Raw genomic sequence first — 17,061 nt, 5'->3', positions numbered from 1 at the left:
TGGAACCACTTTCTTCAGCATCTGATCCCCAGGATTCATCAACAGCCGGAGTTTGAGCCTCATGTGCACTGGCACAAGTGATAGCACATTAAGTCTGTGGTTAGAAAGCACAAATCTTGCAGACCCAATGGGATGCTAGTGCCCATTTTGCAATATGGGCAGAACCTGAAGTCTGCAGGCTGAGATTGGTGTGTTTTAGGGAGCCCTGTATCAACAGATCTGTAGATCTTTCTTCTGTCCACATAGGTTAGTATGGGGTCAAGGATAAAAATAGTTCAAGAAGTTCTAAGGCATTCAGAAGGTTTCATCTCTGCCACATGCAGTATGTGGGAACTGATGAAGGATCAGACTTCTTCTGCCAGTTATCCATTCACACCAGAGTGCATGGGGCATATGTGTGGCCCATTACAGACACTGCTGCACAACCTACTGCATGTACACAAACAGTGGGATCCACACTGACATGTACCTGAAGTGCCTCTCGCACAGTTCAGCCTTCAACGACCACCTACTACTGTGTGGACCAATAATCATACTAAGCTGTACACTACATTTAGAAGTTCAAATGAAACTGGGACTGTGAAACCACCCACAATATCTCTCAATTCAGGATTTTGACCTCACTGATACACCCACACTGAACTTGCCTTCTGCTCTTTGTTGCATCGTGGAAGGAAGTACCGCAATAGAAATACTTCAGGAAGAAATTTGGTATTGCTTCAGAGCAGCGTGGTTACACATTTTTGTGTTAAGCAACATTACAGAAGGAGTCTAGGGCCAGCGTATGAGAGGTTTCAAAAATTATCTACTAGAACCCCAATGTCAGGACAGCAATTTTTAAGGCCATTAAGCTTCTTATACACAGATTACATATGGTATCTTTTGTGCAGTTTGTCACAAACAGGATTTACTGACTGAGAAAGGTATGTTGGCTTAGACCAATGATTCCCAACCTTGGTGCCAAGGCATCTTGCAGTGCCATGAGATCCTTTTAAAGGTGCTACACAGTATCAGCACTGTTAGTTATGTAAACACCTACACACAATTCATAAGATAAAATCACAGATTTCGAATAGGAATCTATAGAGTCTAAAACCTTCTGGCCCACTGTGCTCTGAGTTCTTTCCAAAAAATAATTGGCTTATTATTTTTCTATAGTCAAAAAATGAGTGCAAACTAAGAGCTGGTATTTTCCCTGGGGTGGTCTGAGTCTAGCAAAGTTAAGAATCACTGCCTTAAACTTACATACTGTTATTTTTATTCTACTACATGAGGATTTCAGTACAAAGTTGAAGTCTGGAAGTTTTTGGATTGCCCAATTACTTTGCTGTTGATACCTTTTTTTTAAAATGAAGAAACAATTCAGTAGACAAGGTAGCTGAAAATACCATATACTGAGTAACTAACTCTACAGCACTTCTCAAAGATGTAGGCTCTTCTTCATGCATCTCTCCTTCACACCTGGAATGACTCCTTGCATCTCAGTCACCAGTTGACAGCAAACAGGACTGGGGGGAAATGGGGAGATGACAAAAAAAAATGGAGGAGAAAACAAGCCACTGACAGGAGACTGAAGTGATGCTGAAGCTGCTGGCTTCTTCAGCATCTGGGAAGAAGCACTGCAGAGACAAAGGATATACAATGAAAAAAAGTAGCAGCAGCAACTAAACTTATCTAGTGTTGCCACACTCCTTCAGCCAGAGAAGGGAAACAAAAGAAGTACCAGGAATTAGGGAAGTGCCCAAAAATGTCTGAAAGCCAAAGAGCTGAAGGAGGAAAGAGCAAAACAGGAACTCAAGCAAGTGGAAAACACACACAATGAATTCCCCTTTCCTTACTCCCAAGTATCAAAAAATTAAGCAAGAGCTCCTGTTCCACTTCGAAGCAGTAATACTTGATTTTGACCTCTGGGAAAGAACCTGCACTTCACGTGAGGACAACCAATCTACCCTCTTCCCTCCATCCCCCACCCCCCAATGCCAGCATAAGTCTGTAACTCACAGGCATGGATGCATCATCAGCCTTACACAGTTCTTGAATGGAGGCAGAAGAACTAAAATGCACCCTGCTTTACCATTCCCACACTACAAAGCAGGAGGAAGTTCTGGCATGGAAACAGTTAAGAATCCTTGACCTAGATCTCCAGTTAGTCTTACATGCTGCTTTTACCTGCCACCCTGTGCCTCAGACACAAATACCTCCCAGCCATATACAGTAGCAACCTGCTACTACTAACAGAACTTCTGAAGCCCAGATATCTGCCTTCACAACCCTATCCAGAAGACAATCTACATTACCAACCCCTGAGCACGTCTACACATAAAATTAATGTAACGGAATAAACTCTGGCGCATATCATGCCAGAGTTTATTGCTTCTGGGCACCGTGTTTACACATGTCCAGGACCACAGCACATTGAGCTGGGCCAGAGCAGTCCCATCTGGCAGGAGGCCCAAGGTTCAGCTTGCTAGCCCTGGGGGCTGGCTAGGGCACAAGAGTGCTCCAGTACAGGGCTAGCCACACAGGCAACCCCCACACTGAAACACCCTTGTGTCCCACCCAGCCCTGTCAACATATACACCTGCATTACTGCATGACCTGTGATCTTGATGGTGACTTTGGACACCACTATTATACAATTCAGTTGCTAATCTCAGGTAAGTGAAATCATCTATTAGAAGAAAAGGAAGCCATAAAGTTCATTACTACAAGGCAGCTCTCTGATGTAGGCTACGTAAGTTTTCTTCATTGATGTTGCTTTGCATGATTTTCTATCATGCCATCTTGTGACTGGGCAATAGCTACTTTCCCTTTTCTCACCTCCTCACTCAGAAATAACTCCCGGCATTATCAGCATAAGTTCCCTACTATCAACACCTAAAGCAAGGGAGGTTTCTCTGGACTTAGAGCCCCCTGTGGATTGGCAAGTTGTACTTTTTACCAATGCCTTCTGATCAGGTAAAGTGCCCATTTATAGTTGTGACATCTCAGACTTCTCCATATGGCATACATTTAATGCTTGGTGTCACAAAGTTGAGAGAGAGATATTTTAAAGATTATGAAACTCAAGAATTAAACAAATGAAGTGCGGTGTCACACTATTTTGCAATACATGGGTTACCTGAAACCATTTGATAAAGTCTTGACATGGAAGGTGAAGTTTTTTTCCCCAAATTTACACCCAGTACTACTACTACTTGTTTCTGATAAAAATGATCACCTCGGCCCTTCTGCTTTTTTTAGCATGGTAATTAGAGATAAAGCTCTGCTTTGACATGACAAATATGGGTGCCATCTCAGGCATTATTTCTATATCATTTAAGTCCTGTCCCTCTTTACCAGAATGACACACTAAGCAATATTATACAGTAACAAAGGGTATCAGTGTTCACCATAAGCAAGGATGAGAGCCTTCACTGTACTACTAGTCTTGATAAGAATAGCAGTACAGTCTAAAAAGAAAAACTTACAGATACTGTTAAACAAAAAGCTTACTGTAAGAGAGGTTAATACTGTATTAGAGCTCCCCCACCACCACCATGTGAAAAAATTAGTTTGAACTAATTTAGTATATCAGGAGAAAAACTGACCATCAGTTGGTGGAACCAACACACTCAAGTTAAAATGTACACGGGCTAATTGCCATTTAACTCAAGCCTTACACTACAAGAAAATAAGTAAAGAACAGAAAATTAAGTTGCTCAAGAAATCATTATTTGGTTTTCAATGCTTCCCAATTAGGCAAAATAGCTTTGAAACCAAAACTACATCAGTGTTTTGTAGAAATACAGAGATCTGACTTTCAGCTCATAATTTCAGGACGTTTCAGAGACCTTTGCCAGGTGGTCTGGTCGCTTGAGAACTATCTCCTTTCCAACATACAAATAAAACAAAGAACTATTGCCCAAATAGGAAGGGCCAACACCAACAAAGAACGAACACTTTTGAACTCTTTTTGTCTGTATGTCAGGGGAAGAAGTGAGGGTATAAGCTGCTCTGCTATCCTGATTTTCTGATTTCCTTAACTACTTCCTCCCTCCCTCCAAAAGGAAACAATGAAGAAATAGGAACTTAGACTAGCTATACTACACCCAAGACAGGATGATCACAAGTTACATATTTTAAGAGGAGCACCCCCTTTTAATACACGATGCTTTGAATTTATCAGTCATACAGAGTGAACCTAATCCTGTATTTCAGCAATAACCCAACTGGGGATTTCATATGGATCCAAGTTACAGCACCACATGATATCTGTACCACAAGAACACGGTACTGCTTACGCAAGATACTCCAAGGTTTTCACATAGCTGTCGCATCTTGCTTCAAAAACAGACAGTCACCTTGCGAGACAGTCACCTTGCATGCTAGGTTGCATAGTTTGAATACAACTTAAAATGCTTGGAGTTAGAACAAAAATGATTTCATAAAACTTAAAATGAGTAGCAGTACTTCCCTAAATTCAGCATATTGGAAAGGAACGGGGCGGGGAGGGTGTGTGTGTGTGTGTGTGTGTGTGTGTTAGCACCCAGAACTTGGGATCCCATTGTGCAAATCGTACATCCTGCAAATAGACACTGGCCACCCCCAAAGAGCTTACTAGATTTTGGAGTTGGGAGTTTTTTTATATATCATCCCCTCAGTGACAATCCAGGTCTGCAAGACTTAAAAATTAATCTAAAGTACCTAAAGAAAAGAGAGAGGTCTTCATACTATGTTTATCAGTGGAAACGCCCAAATACCATCCTTCCTTGGAAGAAGGGACAGAGAGTCTAAAGTCACAAACTTGACTTTAGACAAATTTCAAAACAGGCACCAAATACCACGCTAAACATTGTACAAGGCAAACTTAAAAGTTGAGGGGAGTACAGTAAAAAGCGACTACATTCTAAGATAGAGTAAGTAGCATTGAATCATGCAGTCAAAATATAGTACAGTAAAAACTGTGTTATCCGGCATCCATGGGGAATGGAGATTGCCGGTTAATCAAATATGTCGGTTATCTGAGAGGCATCTTTGCCTGTTTGGGCTGCCACCCCTCCCACCGCATCCGGTAAGCTAGGGTTTTCACTCCCTGGCATCAGTGTGCCAAGGGACAGGGAGGGAAGCCCCTCACATGGACTGTTTTGCCCTGGGCCATGGTCCAAAGTCAACAAAGTGGGACTCAGCGAAACCAGAAGTGCCACGGTGGGACTTCTGGTTTCACTTTTGCTGTGTTGATCAGCATGCCAGTTAATGGAGGATTATGGATGGCAAAGTGCTGGATAACACAGCTTTTACTGTAGTTTGTATTAAAAGTACTATCAAAATGCAATTATATTTGACTCAGATTTTCCCTTTAGATGCTAATGAAGTACCAAGAAGGCTATCATGCTTTTCATTGATTAGCTTCTTAGTTTTCCTTAATGTTGGTTCTGCTATTATACTGAATTTGTGCAAGGGACAAGCACTCAAATACCATAGCGCTGTCCATCTAGGTTACGGTACTGTGACCAACTGGTTTCCAACAATGTCAAACAAGGCATGTGCAAGGAATACCACATGGAGTTTTTATCTGTACTCCAAGACTGGCTTCATACAGTGAGAAGGAAGGTTGCCAACGCTAACTTGCAAATTGTTTCATTGTACTTGTAAACTATGAAATATATACTAGAAACAGCTTTTAAGCCAATAAAGGTATGACAAGAAAACTAATACCAGAGTCTTTTGCAGGAGAATATTTTTCCTTTATGGAGTATTAAGAAACAAAATGGAAATGAACTTTGGGATACATGCACAACTTCCAAATAAAGTGATGGTGCAGTTGTAAAACCAAGACTAAGTTGGATCCTTCCTCTCTAGTAAGCCACTCACAGTTTCTTTCGGTAGGAACACTAAGTATTCAGGTATTGGAATTAACCCTTTGCACTTGCTTACAGAGCTTTATAACATAATCGGTCTTTCAAAATACATATTAAGAGAGAGTATAAGCGAACGTACTCTACCTATGTGAGAACATTTGAATATAAAGCTACTTATATGAGATTATGTATATAGATGTGAACAATGGAGGCAGAGAATAAGAATTTTTTTTAAGTGTCAACTAATTTAAGACAACTCAATGAAAGTGAACTCCCTTGGCTTTTCTAAAAATAGATGCTTCCAACTGGGCACCCACAAGCAAGGCATGAATTGCTGGTGGACCCTTAAAAGTCTTGGCTTAATCACATGACAATGAGTCAGATGAAACTTTGGAAATAAATGTGCAGGTGGCCAGCTGCCAGCTACATCAGTCACTATACAGTTTCCCAAATGCCTGAAAGCTGTGAAATGTGGTAACGCTTCTACTTCTAGCAGTAAGGTGACAACACTGAAGCAAAAATCAGTAAGCACCACATTTACCCAACCTACTCAGAAAACTGAAAAAGGTGCTTAGCAGATTCTAACTGATATTCCTTAGTGTTTCAGGGTCCCTTGCCTCCTCCATCCTAGACAAAATACCTTAAAGAATATGTACAAACCAGGAAGATAGCTAAGCAATTAATTCTGTCCTAATATGATATTTTTGGTCCCCAATTGCTCAAAATCTAGAGAACAAAAAAAAAAGAGAAGTCAGATGTAATTAATTATATTCACATTAAGTTTGTAAGCAGTTACTGATGTGTGCAACATGTTTATATGAACGCAAAGGAAGACTAAATATAAAACACATAAAATGGCTGCTTCTACCATGTGGCAGAAGCCATTTTGTCTATACCATAGAGCATGCCTCCTGCCAGACATGCTTCATTCCAAAAGAATCCAAACATCACCTGCAGAAGTTGGCTTCTATCTTCAGAAGACTTGTGAATAAAAATATTGCAACTCTAATTAGTTATGGTTCCTTGTGCATCAAAAAGGAAAAAAAACCCCCAGAAGTTCCTTAAGATCAGGCAACTAACAAGAAGTATCTTTCCTACTGTGACCTTCAAAGGCTCCTATACATGGAAGGATGTTTCCAAGTATGGCTTTGGACTAACTTGTTTGAGGAAAAAAGAACGGAAGGAAAAACGTGACAAAATAGGCAACTTTGCAAAGCCTGATTTCATATAAACCAGAAAGTAAAGCCAAGCTTATATAATTTGCAAACCAGTGTCTGAACCTGAGAGGTAATCAGGCTGTTTTTGATAAAGACCTGCCCCTCCATATGCTGCTTTCCGACATGCCACTAACCCCAACCATTTACTGTGGCTTTTCTGCAAGAAGGTCAGACTCTAGCAAGCACATCTTCACTCTAGAAAGCACTTCAGGAAGCTATAAACCATTAATCCTGGCAGACAAAACAAAGGCCTGGATTCAAAGTTAGTCATTTAAAAGCAGGACGGCTGCCACCAGCAGCCGACTCAAATGCCAGTTCTAAATGAGATAGTTTTCAGGGAGTAGAAGACTCGGGAACGGTAATGGATCATGGAGCTTTCCATCCACTGACGGTGTTAAACAGCTATCATCTCACAGTGGTTAGTAGCCTAAATGAAGCATGCTGGTAGTCTCAGTTCAATTCACAAGGGACAGGTGCACCACTGCCAAATATTGCACAGAAATGGAGCCTGAACCAGCCACCCACAGCTAGAGGTAAACCTTCCAGGTTAAAATGGACACCTTGGGAAGGGACTCTTGCACTGCTGCCATTTCTGCTCTAACAGTTCTGTGGAAGAACTCAATTGCCAAATCTACCAGGCAATTTACAAGAATAATTTAAGATTACTCCATATGCACACAGATTTCTTTACTTTAACATATTAGATTTTATTTTATGCTCCCAAATTTCAGACTGCAGGAAAACTTTTTAAGCAAATGAACAGTAAGGGTTTGTGCACTTCAGAAAACTGACCACTACTGTTTTAGAAAAGGATTCCTTGAGGACTTGCTCCATGATTTTTCCAGGGACTGAGTTTGCTGACCTCTATTCTAGCATTATTCCAGGGATTGAGGTTGCTAACCCCTATTCTAGCATTATTGTGCCATGAGCACTAGAGGTGCACTGATAGAGATTTTGGGGGCTGATACCAACAGCCAATATTTAAGGAGGCATATCAGCCGATACCAATCCGATTTCTGATACAGCTGCCTCTAGCTGGTAAGTCCGGTGTGGTGGAAGGGGAGGGAAGTGAGAGGGAAAACTAAGCCACCATGAGGCAGGGGGCAGAGGCAGGCGCTGCCCAGGCAGCGCAGGGGGCAGAGCCATGGCTCATGGGGGAGGTGGCTCCCACCACTGCTTGCACACCAGGAGGGGCAGGGTGTGCCCCCCCCAGATCTGAGCAGGGAGAGGTGGGCTGCAGCTGGGGCTGCGCAGGGCTCTCTTTGGTGGGGATTGGGCTCAGAGTGGGCACCAGTGGTGCTGGGAGGATCCACCCTAAATTTCACTACAGCTCAGCTCCCAGTACTGCTGCCACCAGCCACTGCTCTGGCTCAACACCCTGCCTCCACCCATGTGCCGAGAAGAGCCAGAGCAGCACTGGGCAGCAGCAGTGCTGGGAGCTAAGCTGCAGCAAAATTTGGTGTGAATGCAGCATCCTCCCAGGGCTGCCAGCGTCTGCTCCAAGCCCAGCCCATGCCAAGAGCCCTGCACAGCCCGGACCGCAGCTGACCCCACCCTGCACAGATTCAGGGGCACATGCCCCCCACGTCTTCCTGGGGTGCAAGCAGCAGTGGGAGCCATCCACCCTGCCTGGACAGCGCCTGCCCCTGCCCCCCTCCATGCCCGTTTCTTCTCCTTTCCCCTTCTACCACAACAGACTGACCAGCTGGAGGCTCTCCACGCTGCTGGCTCTACTCCTAGCTGCCTGAGTGTTGCATTGAGGCTGTGCTCAGCACGAGCATTTCTCAGTCAACTTATCAGCCCCATTGGGCTGATATCTGATACAGCAATTTTTCTTTATGTCAGTACCAATCCAATATCAGACCAATGTAATGGCACCTCTAGTGAGCAAACTTTCATATCTCCATACCTCAGTTTCTCTAGCTGTAAAATGGAGGTAATACTGCTGGACTCCATTGTGTTTCCCCCAGAGGTGGTTAGTCTCCCAGCCTGGAGGACCCCAGCAGTCTTTCCTGCCCAAGTGCAGGGGGGCTGGACCAGATGATCTGTAAGGTCCCTTCCAGCACCTAACATCTATGAAACCATAGCAAAAAAGTTATCCTACGATAGCCCTGCCAGTCAGTTTCCTCCATATAGACTAGGATAGTAACAGAACCAGATCATGGGAAAACAGGGACTGAATGGTCTTCAAGAGTTTGTCTAGTCCAGGGATGTCAAACTCTTCTGGCCCCATGAGCTGGCTGAGGGGTGCAGGGCCAGTGTGCAGGCTGGATCAGACCCATAAACTGGCCGCATACACCAGAGCCGGTGCTCAGGGCCGGTCCAACTTGGGCAGCTTATGCAGCACATGCCCTGGACTAACCCTACAAACTGGATCAGTCCAGGGCTTACCAGCATCAGTCCAAGGCTCACACACAGAATTGGCATGGAGCGCAAGCTGCACACAGCACCTGCACTGGACTAGCCCCAAGCCCCAACTCCAGCTGAATGTATTGTCAACTACATTCCCTAGTTAGCCGTTTTCCCTTTACCTAGTCATTAGGAGGTCAGCACAGGTCACACACTTCATGCATCATTCACGCTGGATCAGTCTTGCACCAGCTCTGTATGCAGCATGCACCTGACCAGCTTTATGCACTGCATGCAGCATCTAGGGCCAGGGCCCCTGGGGTCACTCCAAAACCCAAAGGCCAGACTCAGCCTGTGGGCTACATCTTTGACATCCCTGATCTAGACCAACCTCTCACCTGAGCCAGGATTATCCCTGCCTAAATGATCTATAACAGTGGGGGCCAACGTTTTTGGGAGGCATGCTACAAATTAGCCCCATGCCCTCCCAGTGCACTTGAATCCCACCCCCTGCCAAACTGGCTGCTCTACTCCCTGCCCTGTACTCCCTTCCCAATCTACTGCTCTGCTTCATGCTCCCTGCCCAATCTGCCACTATGCTTCCTGTGCCTTGCCACATCTGCTATATGGCACAGAGGTTGTCCACAGCACTTGTAGCACCCATGTGGCAGGTTGGCCACTTTTGCCACATATAATCCAAATTTAGGACATGTCTCCAAAAATGGATTAATCCATTGCATAAGAGCAGGCTCCCCACAAGTGTGTAAGTGCCCAAGGTGACTAATTTTAACAGCCCTCTTTCCAGGATAGGAGTGGATTGCTTTTAAGTACTATGTTGATGAAGTTCTTAGAAATGCCTAAGTGAAGTAGGTCAAGAAATGTAAATGAGGGGGTTCTTATTCCCTTTGGAATCTCTTGTCTACCAAGTGAAAACACAAACCTCAGGAATGTAACAGGTCTTCAAGATTTAAAGAATACTGCAAAACTGTAGATTTTTTTTAAAGGAAAGCTCCACGTTAACATAAAACAATCCTTTAAGAATTTCAATTTTTTTGAGACTTTTAAAAGGTCTCCCAGCCCCCAGCCTTTAGCCACAAACAAAAATGAGTCCCCTCTGAAAGTCAACACTGCAGCAGTAGCAGCATCCTCAACCCTGTGGGACAGTGAAGGGCAAGAACATGCCTCATTTTGCTTGATCAACTAAAGGGGTCTCCAAGGAAAGACAATGATTAGATCTAAAAGTAAATCAAAGTCTTTTTTGGTAAGTAGGGAGAGAGCAGAAATAAGTGCTCTATGATGATGGACAAGCAAGTGGTCCAGCTCTTCAGCAATGTCCATCCATACAAAGAATTCTCTACTGATATAGAAAGGTCAGTATCTTATGCCAGCAAAAAACTATTAATATGGACAGAGCTACACTAGTACAGTTAGTTTTTGCATTAGGAAAAAAGAAAAAAAAATAAACAGCACCAGTTTTTGCCCCTTTTCCAAACCCCATTTAAAGCCAGCTACCCAGGTAAAAAGCAATTTTGCCAGTATGGCTGCATGTGCACTGGGGATGTTGTGTGGCATGGCTCTGTTGTGCAGGGATTTTCACACTTTGCGCTGAAACGGCTGAATCAACTGAAGGCTGTGGTATAGACATGGCCTCAGATGAAGACTCTAGCACTGGGGAACTAATATTCAAACTACTTATGTTAGTTCCTTCAAACATGTTCAAGAAACAGAGGCCTTTCTTTATTTTAAGTATTTCATGTTAACATGAAGTATAAAGGGGGAAAAAAGGTGTTAAAATGGCACTAATATATTAGATATAGATATACTGATATAGCTACACACACACACAATCTTTTAGGCATTTCTCCCATGTTCTGCTATTCTTTATTTTTATTGTCAACTACATTCCCTAGTTAGCCGTTTCCCTTTACCTAGTCATTAGGAGATTAAGCAAACACTTGGAATCAAAGCAAAGTGAGATAACCCATTACTAGAGAAGAAAAGGGGTGAATTCCTAGCTACCAGAAGGGGAAAGAGGTGCTAAGCTTTCTGTTTGAAAGCACAATTCCTTCCTTCCCTTTTGGAAGCATGTTGAACCAGACTCCCCAGAGTTCATGTCATCAAAAGGCCATAAGAGTTCTCTGAAGATATTCTTGGTAAGAGGATTTAGCCCCTTTTAAAAAGGACTTAACATGTGGGAGGTGTCTCCATTTAAGTATTTTCTCACGGCTCAAAAAAGGGCCTCTACTTAGGGGCCTGTCTTTCTAATCAAAAGACACTAAGAATTTTGTGATATTTGATTTAGAAATATTTTAAGCGGCTTTCTCCCATGGTGGTTTAGTCATTGAGTATTGTGATTTAGAAATACCCGTGACTTAAACTCAAAAAAAGTGACCAGAAGTTAGCCTTCAACAGAATGCTGTTTGTGGCATGGGTACCTGATCAGATGTTTAAATTCACACAGGAGGCTTAGTTAGCAGCTTCTTCAAAAAGCTTAAGTGTTAAGCCACCAGAAGGGTTAATTTATGTCCTCCAACAGAAGAACTTCCACTAAACTCCTTGGGAGTCGTGCCCATTCAAACCCTGGGCCTTCTTTTCAAGGTACCGGCAGCCGGAGCTCCTGCTGAATCCATCTGGCATTCTGGGAAGTTCACACTCCGAAAGCCAGGTCTTACTAGACTGCAGTGATGTGTCTGGTACCATGCACCCCCACTACTCTATAACCCAGATCACAGGGCATCTTCTAAGTCCACTTAGCAGAGGGTGGATTTAAGAGAAAGGCCTGCTGTGTAATACCAAACATGCCATCCAAGAGGAAGATAAATATGTAGACTGCAGGCCTCTGGGGGCAGAAGCTGTCTATTATGGACTAGTCTACTACAAGACTATACCAGAAAACCTCCCAATGAAGATGCTGTTTATAATGGGAAAAGGAGTTACTTTGTTTGTACAGTATAGTTATGTCACTGCTTTAACAACCTATGCCAGCAAAAGGCCTCTTTTGCCAGGATGTTACAGCTAAACAACAACCCTAATCAATATACATATAAAAGCCAAACTTTGTAGCATTGACCTAGCCTGTTTGTGCCCTTGCCCTGATCTCAGCTGGAATCTCCGTATCCCACTTTAACACAAACACTAGTGCCAGACTTATAAATAAGAAAAAAAAAAAAAGCTGCTACCCTACTTCCCCATTTGTACTTGCCTCAGCATCATGCTCCCAAACCCAACTGGGTCTTTCAGCATCCCTAGTGCTTCTCAGCATCCTCCAGGTGCCCCTTGCCTCTGATCCTCCTTTTCTTGCTCCTGCTTTGAATCTTTATGTCCAAAGCAACAGAACTACCCCTAGCAGTATATTTACCCCCTGCCTCCTAAGCCTGATATGAGGTCTTAGCCAGCTCTCAACTCAAAAGCTGCTTCAACCCACATTTATGCAACAGACAGGGAAGCCCCCTTTGGTCTGCCCACATCAGCCACAAAGACTCCTGCAAAGGCAGGCCTCTGCAACATCATTCAGCACAGGAACCTGTAGCAGGCCACCACAGTCACATCACATTCATTGGTTGTGAGCAACCAAAAGGGGCAGGCCTTTTTTTTTTTTTAAGTTCTGTATAGATGGAGAACAAAAACATACATAACTTCCAGAAAAAAGGAGTTCTTCCTTTCTGTCTTTTGCTAATGGGGCAAGAAGAATTTACCAGACTGAAGTTTTAACATTTTCATTACCAGTAAGCAGGAGTCAAAGACTGGTCCGTGACATCAATGCACTTCTCCCAAACAAAGGGAAATCCCCAAAGAATTATTCCCACAGAATCATTTTCATAGGTATGCCTGTTAGGATGTTCATTTAAACAAAATCATACTTACTTAAGGCAAAAGTATTGTGCTACACCCTCTTGTTTCCACAGCAATCTGCACCAACCTCAGTAAATATACCGCATTCTTTACTAAAAAGGGTTAAACACTGCTACAAGATGTGCAAGCACCAGAGCTGCAATTCTAGCTTTCGTTTTACAGTGAAGATGCTCTTTTCACTAGGGATATGAAAGTTGAGCAGCCTATACCTTCCTAAAACCTACAGCCTTGACACCTGCCAACACTATATAAAGGAAGCTTATATCATCATTGTGGTCTGCCAGTAACACCCACGATACTAATGTGAACAGCTTATTGGTTAAACTGCTACATCCTGACTACGATATGTTCATGTTTCCAGGTCATTTTACAGTGCAAAATGTTACTGATATCTTAATTTTACCATTAATACCACCTGTTTCCTTTAGCTATTATTGCAAATCTCATTAAAATGCATCTAAGCCACCATCCCAAAAAGTTTTGGAGTCCCTAGGTCATCAGGCAGGACTCAGCAGTGAGCATGCCTAAATTACCAAAGGAACTCATTTCCAAATAGTAATAGTAGCCCACCCATTTAAAAAATATTATTTATTATAGGCCTCCACTAGTTATAGCTCTTAATCACCTGAAAAAACAAGACATTTACTGGAGGGGGCATAGAGTGGGTGAGGAAGAGGGTCACACATGAGACAGACTCTAGGCTGATATGCTGGCATCAAGTCTGTAAAGCTGAACCTTCCCTTAGGTCACAGAAAGAAAATGATCCAGGCAACCTCATCCCAGAGCCTAGTGGACATCCATCCACATTGCAGCTGCAGAGAAGCCTCTGCTCAGGCCAGGCCTGGCCTGGCCTGCATGCTGGGCCCATGTCACCTGCGGCACTACTGCCCTGGACCCATGCCTGTCCACTCTCTGCCTGGAACAAGCTACCATTGGACTACCTTACCTACCCTCGCCTTGACAGCCCTAGGAAGGCAAATCTTCCTCGCAGCAGGGACCTTCATCAGACCAGCCTCCAGCCTGGCTCCCAAACTGCACCACCAAGGTAAAACCCCTGGTGGGGAGGGGGCAACAAGCCTGTGGGGAAGCTCCATTATCTCACCCCCCGCCCCGCAAGAGGCTTAGCTCCATCTGCAGGGCTTTCCAGACTTCTCCCCTACCCCCTACCAGCCCCAAGCACCTGACTCTGTGCATGGAGGGGAGGGGGTGTATGGGGTTGTGTGTGTGCATGTATGGGGATGCATGTGAATATAGGAAGGTATATGAGGGGGCTGTAAAGGGCAGGTATGTATGGGGGTGCATGTGTATATAGGAAGTGGGGGGGTACGAGGGCCAGAAGGGTGTGGGGGGGCAGGTATATGGGGTTACATAAGGGGGTTGGGGGCACATGCAGACTAAGAGGGTGTGTGTAGGGGGATGCATTTGTATATAGAGGATTGGAGGTGTATGGGGGACTGTAAGGGTGTATATGTGGGGGTTTATAGGGTGCATGTATACATAAGGGGTTGGGGTATATGGGGAGCGATAATGGTGTACAGGGGCACATTTGTATATGGGGTTGGGGTGTGTGGGGACTATAAGGGTGTGTGGTGGTAAACAGGGATGTATATGGACACCCCATGTAACCATGCTGTATCCATACTATATACACATCCCATATACACATGCTTTAAGGGGTTGCAGGTATATGGGGGGGCTGTAAGGGTATGTGGGGAGATGTACACATATATATACACACACACACTATATATATATATATATATATATATATATATATATAGGGGAATTAGGGTGCTGGGGTGCATATTTATATAGAGGCTGGGGGTATATGGGGTATTGTAAGGGTGTACAGGGGTGCATTTGTATGTAACGGGTTGGGGTGTATGCAGGCTGTATGAAGGTGCATATGTATATAGGGGGTTGAGGGTACATAGGGTGCATGTGTATAGGAGGCTGGGGGTGTATGGAGGGGTATAAGGGTGCACATATATGTAGGGGTTTGGGGTGTATAGGGAGTTATAAGTGTGTGTGGGGGGCATATGGAGGTACACGTGTATATAGGTGGCTGGGGGGTTATAGGAGGCCTTAAAGGTGTGGTAGGGGTACAGGGGTGCATGTGTATATAGGAGGTTGTAGGGGTATGGCTGTGTTGGGGGGTGTATAGGGGGACACATGTATATGGAGTGTGGGGGGGGTGGACAGTGTGGGGGAGGCAACTCCTCCCTGCCATCCGCACTGGGACCTCAGCTCCCAAACACAGGGGATGGGGGGAGGGGGGGACCTTGACCCCGCAGCCTGGGTGCGGGACAGGGCGGCTAGCACCGAGAGACTGAAACGTGCCCGGGGAGGGGGGGGCGGAGGTGCCCCCCCCTCCTCACCCCCACCCGCACCCCCGGGCCGCGAGGCCGCTCCTCACTGACCTGCTGCAGGGGCATGGCCGGGCCGGGCCGAGCCGGGGCCTGGGAGGCCGCGTGCGCGCTGCGGCGGGCGGGAGGCGGGCGGCGGGGCCGGGGCCGGCGGGAGCGTCCCAGGCCGGCGGCAGGCGGAGGAAGCGGGTGTCCCCCTCCCCCCCGCGCCCCCTCCCCCCGCCCGCCCCGCCGCCCGGCTCCCAGTCACAGCCGCGGCCTCGGCGCACGTGTGCCACACGTCACCGGCGAGCCCGGGGGTGAAGCGGAGCCACCGGCGGGGCACGGCCGCCCCTCCCCCCGCCCGGCTCCGCACCGGGGGCCGGCGGCGCTGCCCCCCACGGCGGCCGGGGGCAGGGAGGGGGAGCCCGCCGCAGATCCTGCCGGGCCGGGGGTATTACCGCGGGGCGGGCTCCGCCGGCTGCTCCGAGCGCGGGCTGCAGCAGCGCCGTCCTGCCGTGCGGGGTGCAGTACAGGGAGCCGCCCGGCGGGCCCCCCTCCGCCGCCGGGGCCAGGACCGGGGCCGGGGCCGGGGCCGCGGCCGGGCCGGACGAGGCGGTGCTGGAGGCGCTGGGCGCCGCCGCGCTGCTGCGGATGTGGATGAAGGCGCCGGCGGCGAAGCGCGCGGGGAAGCCGACGGGGGCCACCCGGGGGTCCATGGGGGGCGCGGGAGGCTGCAGCCCCCTCCGCATCCTCGGTGCCCGGCGCCGTCCCCCCCCCCGGCCCTTCGCGACCGCTGCGCGGGCCGAGGCCGGGCCCCGCGCGGCAAATAGCGGGGGCGGCGGGTGGCGGGGGGGTGCGGGCAGCGGGCGGCGGGGTGGGCGCGGGCCGCAGCGGCGCCGGGCCGGGCAGATGCGGCGGATGCAGCGGGGCCGCTCCCGCTGTGTGGGGCCGGCTGGAAAATGGCTCCAGGAAGCGGCGGCGGCTGACAATGAATGAAGGGAAGGCGGACGGGTTACGCGCCAAGGGCCTCCCGCGAAACTCGGATTTCCCGCCTGCTTTTCAAACCACATTTGCATAGTCCCGCCCCGCCGCCCCGCCCGCCCCGCCGCGCCTTCCCATTGGTCCGCTGCCGCCCTCCGCTCGCCGCCCATTGGGCTCGGTGGGGGGGAGGGAGAGGTTGGTTATTTGCATGCTAGCTGCTGATTGGCTGCGGGGGCGAGGTCGGGGATTCCCTTCTGAGCAGGCGGGAGCTCTGTGACAGTGACAGCCGGTGTCTGCGCGTTCCAGAGCGCGGGGGGGAGGGGCGCCTGTCGGGTGGAGCAGGAGCGGGGGCAGGGAGGTGCCTCCGGGGGAAATGGCTGGGGGCTGAGGGAAGGGTTGGACTGGAGCGGGGAGGGCCGAGGACCTGCTTTCTCCGGGGCGCCTAGGTCTAGAAAGGGATCAAAAGTCCCCTCC

At 47.1% G+C, this 17,061-nt stretch overlaps 1 protein-coding gene across 3 annotated transcripts in view; it reads right to left on the bottom strand.

Moving 5' to 3' along the window:
• The window catches only part of E2F3 (E2F transcription factor 3), a 62,990-nt gene extending 46,218 nt beyond the window's left edge, over positions 1-16,772 (bottom strand). For 2 of the 3 annotated variants that reach the window (XM_090039418.1, XM_090039419.1), the window contains exon 1: positions 16,065-16,772. In XM_090039418.1, coding sequence (XP_089895544.1) covers positions 16,065-16,757 — 693 coding nt within the window. In that variant the 5' untranslated portion in view covers positions 16,758-16,772. Of the gene's footprint in view, positions 1-15,678; positions 15,817-16,064 lie in introns of those variants that run through there. The other variant, XM_090039420.1, reaches the window with a different exon arrangement.
• Between the last annotated feature and the right edge of the window lie 289 nt (positions 16,773-17,061).

The sequence above is a fragment of the Crocodylus siamensis genome, chromosome 3, assembly GCF_052110815.1.
Source record: "Crocodylus siamensis isolate JL-2025a chromosome 3, ASM5211081v1, whole genome shotgun sequence".
Lineage (NCBI taxonomy): Eukaryota > Metazoa > Chordata > Crocodylia > Crocodylidae > Crocodylus > Crocodylus siamensis.
This window is presented reverse-complemented; position numbering and strand designations above follow the sequence as displayed.